The sequence below is a fragment of the Solanum pennellii genome, chromosome 6, assembly GCF_001406875.1.
Source record: "Solanum pennellii chromosome 6, SPENNV200".
Lineage (NCBI taxonomy): Eukaryota > Viridiplantae > Streptophyta > Magnoliopsida > Solanales > Solanaceae > Solanum > Solanum pennellii.
This window is the reverse complement of record NC_028642.1, coordinates 2812617-2817814: the sequence shown is the minus strand read 5'-3', so window position 1 is coordinate 2817814 and position 5198 is coordinate 2812617. Positions and strand designations below refer to the sequence as shown.

The following is a 5198-nucleotide window of genomic DNA, read 5'->3' as shown; positions in this document are numbered from 1 at the left end:
ACTAAACTCATCATTAATTTTTATTCAAATAACGATAAAAAAATTATAATAAAATAAATATTTTTAATAAAATAAAATTATTAGAAAAAGAATATGTTCGAAAAGAAAATAAATAATATATTTATTTGAGAAAGGACATTTTTGACCCAGAAGACGTACTTCATGTTGTCTCGATAGAGACTAGTCCAATCTCTTTTAGCACTATCACAATAATTTTATAATTAATGTAGAGAATATTAGAAGAAAAGTATATTTAGAAAACCTTCTGTTAGCCAAGATCGTTAACTAAGATCGAGAGATTCAACTAATTTAGGAAGAGGAAGCCAAGAAGGTGAACTTGTTTATGAAAGAAAACTTTTGAATTATCTTTGTTTGGGTTATTCTTGGTTGAATACAAATGTACAAGACCATCCCCTGTTTATACTTGTTCATGGATGGTTCTAGAAATTCTTCTAGACTATTACGTGATTCACGATAAATATCTAATTCTCTTGTATAATTACAAGAAAAATTCTAATTACATTATCTTCTATTATTGAATATTTAGATATTTTAGCTAAATATTGTTGCCTCTAATTCAACCTACCCATTCCCTTGCTTGGAAACAATTATCAATATAAAGATCATGTGGAAGGTCTTTTGATTTGGAAAATTAATAATGGTAATTTGCAGATGCCTTGGCAAAATGGAGTATTACAAATGAGGAGTTGTTTATTTCTGCACAGGTTCACCTGCCATCGATAGCTATCGGACCTTACAAACTTGATCTCATACAAATGGAGTCCCTAAGGCATAAGCAGAGAGAGAATTATTTTGTATAGAACTGATCTTGTAAATTTGTTCAAAACTTGTATAGTTTTTGTCAGAATCTTAAGTTTGCTAAGAAGCTACTGAAACAACAGGTTGAGCTTAAGCTATCCTTATCTTTGTAATTTTATTCATCAATATAAAAGTCTCACCACCATATATTTGATTTTAAAAAAATAAAATAAAATAATAATTAAGGTACTTAATCTGTATACTAAGCTTTTCTTGCCCTATATATAATCGTTGTCATTTAAGGTAAATGTATATGTAACAAACAGTAATCACAAAAGAAACAGTAGCCAAAGTCTTTCACTGATAGTATTTACTGGTGTACTAAGCAACATAGAAATACTACTAATACAGTAGAAATGGCATAAGATAAAGTAATTGGAATAGATAGTAGAAGGAGATGAGAAATCATAAAAAGGGGATGAGAAATCAGAATCCACTCAAAACATATTCACTCCTCTGCAATATCGTACTACTGTTGCTTTTATATCTGACTCGTTTAACCATCCTTGGTGTTTTAATTATGTACCCCTCCTCTTTTCCCAACGTAATCCCCAAGTTTAGCAGGAGGAATCACCTTTCTAGCACTCCTACGTGGCATATCTATGTGTTGTTCCATTATTTCATCCTTCGTGTCATCTGCCAACGTGTTTGAGTTCACAACAATACTCCCTCCCTGCAAAGCAACCTTGTCCTCAAGGTTCTTATTGAGCTGAGAAGTTGGGTCTGCAAATCAATCAATTGCAGCGGGGTAACTTGTTGTTCAGGAGTCCCAACACAACGCTTGAGCATAGAGACATGAAATACAGGGTGAATCTTGGCTGCCTCGGGAAGTGTCAACTTATAAGCTACTGAACCAATCTTCTTGAGGACCTGGAAAGTACAAAAATAACGTCTGCCCAGTTTGTGATCCTTTTGCAAACGAAGAGTTACTTGTCTATACGGATTTAGTTTAACATAAACCCAGTCTCCTATCTCAAAGGCAACTTTAGTCCTAGACTTGTCAGCCAAAGTTTTCATTCGTGTTTGTGCCCTGTTCAAGTTCTGCTTGAGCAATTGAAACACTTCATCTCATTGGAGCAAATATGACTCCACCAGTTCGCTAGCAGTGCTGCCCATTATGTAGCGAGCAATAGTAGGGGGTTCACGACCATACAAAGCTTGGAAAGGAGTCATCCTTGCGGATGTTTGATAGAGGTATTGTACCAATATTCAGCCCAAGGTAGCATATCAACCCACTTCGAGGGAACATTAGCAACATAGCAGCGGAGGTACTGCTCTACACATTTGTTGAGAGCTTCAGACTGCCCATCCGACTGTGGATGATAGGCAGTACTCATAGCTAAAGTAGATCCTTGTAGGTGATTGATTTATTGTCAAAAAGAGTGTAAGAACCTGGGGTCTCGGTCAGTAACCACAGTCCTTGGAGGCCCATGAATATATATATATATATATATATATATATATATTGGCAATATTATATTCCTTTGATAACTGTTTAAGCGACTATTAATTTGATATGAAGGAATTATTGTGCATATGAAAAAAGGTTAAAAATATCCTTAAGTAAAATGAAACAAAAATATCCTTTGTTTATAATTTGGTTCAAATATGTCCTTATTCTCTATATTTTGATCTAAAAATGCTCTTGCAGCTTCTTAATTTCATTTTTATTCATTAAAATATAATAAATTCATATACCTTTCAACGGATAATACATACAAGTCATATATATATATATATATATAAATGATAATACTAAACTCATCAGTAAATTTTATTCAAATAATGATCAAAAAATTATAATAAAATGAATAATTTTAATAAAATAAAATTATTAGGAAAAGAATATGTTCGAAAAGAAAATAAATAATATATTTATTTGAAAAAGGACATTTTTAACCCAGAAGACGTACTTTATGTTGTCTCGATAGAGACTAGTCCAATCTCTTTTAGCACTATCATAATAATTTTATAACGAATGTAGAGAATAATAGAAGAAAAATATATTTAAAAAATCTTATGCTAGTCGAAGATCGTTAACTAAGCTAGAGAGATTCAACTAATTTAAGTAAGAGGAAGTCAAGAAGGTGAACTTGTTTATGAAAGAAAACTTTTGAATTATCTTTGTTTGAGTTATTCTTGGTTGAATACAAATGTACAAGACCATCCCCTGTTTATACTTGTTCATGGATATTCTAGAAATTCTTCTAGACTATTACATGATTCACGGTAAATATCTAATTCTCTAGTATAATTACAAGAAAAACTCTAATTACATTATCTTCTATTATTGAATATTTAGATGTTTTAGCTAAATATTGTTGCCTCTAATTCAACCTACCCATTCCCTTGCTTGGAAACAATTAGTCAATATTAAAGATCATGTGGAAGGTCTTTTGATTTGGAAAATTAATAATGGTAATAGTAATTTTTGGTGGATAATTGGTGTGAAATGTGATTCAAAGATTGTTGTAGAGATGATCAGAGGAAGAATTATTTTGTATAGAACTGATCTTGTAAATTTGTTCAAAACTTGTATAGTTTTTGTCAGAACCTTAGGTTTGCTAAGAAGCTACTGAAACAACGAATTGAGTGCTCTCCTTATCTTTGTAATTTTATTCATCAATATAAAGGTCTCACCACCATATATTTGATTTTAAAAAAATAAAATAAAATAGTAATTAAGGTACTTAAATCTGTATACTAAGCTTTTCTTGCCCTATATATAATCGTTGTCATTTAAGGTAAATGTATATTTACACATATCTTAAATAGAATGACAAGCGACCTTAATTAGCTTGTTATTTAATTTGAAAATAAAGTAGTAGTCTTCATATTTTTGAAAGTAATGTAGTTCTTTAGAAATCATAATTTAATTATTAATTATAATAATTCCTACTTTTTAGTAAACTAACTCTTCATTACCAACCAAAATAAGAAGAAGAAGAAGAAAAACACAAGCACAATTACCAGAAATTTCCTACAAAATTGGTTATCAACCACATAACTATTTGAGTACATATATAACAACAAAGGGAAAAATAAAAAAACTAAAAGTGAAACACATATTTATATTATTTTTTTTAATGGAGGCATCAAAGAAGCTTATTGCAATGTTTTTTGTTTTCATTATTGTGATTTCTTCATCCATGGCTGATGATGAAGAAAATAAAGCAGAAGAATTTAAAAAATCATTTGAAATTGTGGCAAATGAATATAAAGTTTGCTACAATGATTGTCAAAAGGAATGTACTAATGAAGGGTTGGGATACACTCGTTGTGAGATGAAATGTGACACTGAATGCAGTGCTAAGATGCTCAAAGGTAAAAATTTATGGAAAAAATATATCCCTAACTATCGTAAATGGTTTTCAGATATCATCTGTCATACTTTTGAGACATCGATATTTCTGTCATATGAAAACTAGAGCATATATATATATTTTTTTTATAAAATAGAAACATACACATGTCATAGACTTACTTATCCACCTACCCGACATTTGTTAAATATTTGATCAATGGATAAGATCGCGTCACATGTCCTTGTTTAGTCTTCTATTAGAGTGAAGTACATATATGCTCTAGTTTTGGATGGCAGGGGCACCAATGTTCCAAAAGTATAACGATAGAGAGTATCTGCATACCATTTACGATAGTTTAGGGGATATATGTGTCATTTTTCCCATAAAATTAATATTTTTTAAATTTAGAATTCATATATATGACAATACAAATTAAAGGATTTTTACACAATATTTTATTATAGTTTTAACATGTGATTTTTCTAAATTTAATTAGTAATATACATCGAGAACTTAGAGAATATTTACATTAACTATGTAGTTTAGCCTATTGTAACATAGTACATGTTATAATTGTGCAATCACGAGCTACTTCACCCATCATTTTATTGTTATTATTATTATAAAAGTATTGATTAATGTTTTTATAGAAATTAACATATTGTATAGTTAGTTATCGTATAATTGACCTGATTATAAAAAAATTATTTTTTTGTTTTTATTTTCTAATATGTCATTATCTTCTATTTTTGCAGAAAGAATCGAGAAAATGAAAAATTAATTTGAAGCCTTGAAGATGGACCAAAGCATCCAAAAACACTTCTTTTAGTATAGCAAATATAGGGAAACAAGAATAAAAAAAGTAGTAGTATACATGATGTATGTATACATTACGTTATTTTAATTTTTTTTGTATCATTCTTAGGGCCCGTTTGGATGGGCTTAATAAAAGCAGCTTTAAAAAAGTACTTTTGAAAGTGCTGAAACTTATTTTTAAAATAAGCAGTTATGTGTTTGGATAAAAGTGCTGAAGTTGCTATGCCAAACGTGAAAAGGGAAAAATGGAAGAAAGAG

The 5198-nt window shown here is 30.0% G+C and overlaps 2 protein-coding genes across 2 annotated transcripts; one reads left to right on the top strand and one right to left on the bottom strand.

Moving 5' to 3' along the window:
- Positions 1-1473: 1473 nt before the first annotated feature.
- LOC107021962 lies at positions 1474-1992 on the bottom strand. Its single transcript, XM_015222673.1, has 2 exons — positions 1912-1992; positions 1474-1860 (listed from the first exon to the last, which is right to left on the bottom strand). Exons 1-2 carry the CDS (start codon positions 1990-1992, stop codon positions 1474-1476), a joined length of 468 nt encoding a protein of 155 aa, XP_015078159.1.
- Positions 1993-3858: 1866 nt separating this feature from the next.
- On the top strand, positions 3859-5092 carry LOC107022074 (major pollen allergen Ole e 6-like). Its single transcript, XM_015222793.2, has 2 exons — positions 3859-4143; positions 4880-5092. Exons 1-2 carry the CDS (start codon positions 3906-3908, stop codon positions 4903-4905), a joined length of 264 nt encoding a protein of 87 aa, XP_015078279.1. The 5' UTR covers positions 3859-3905; the 3' UTR covers positions 4906-5092.
- Positions 5093-5198: the final 106 nt, after the last annotated feature.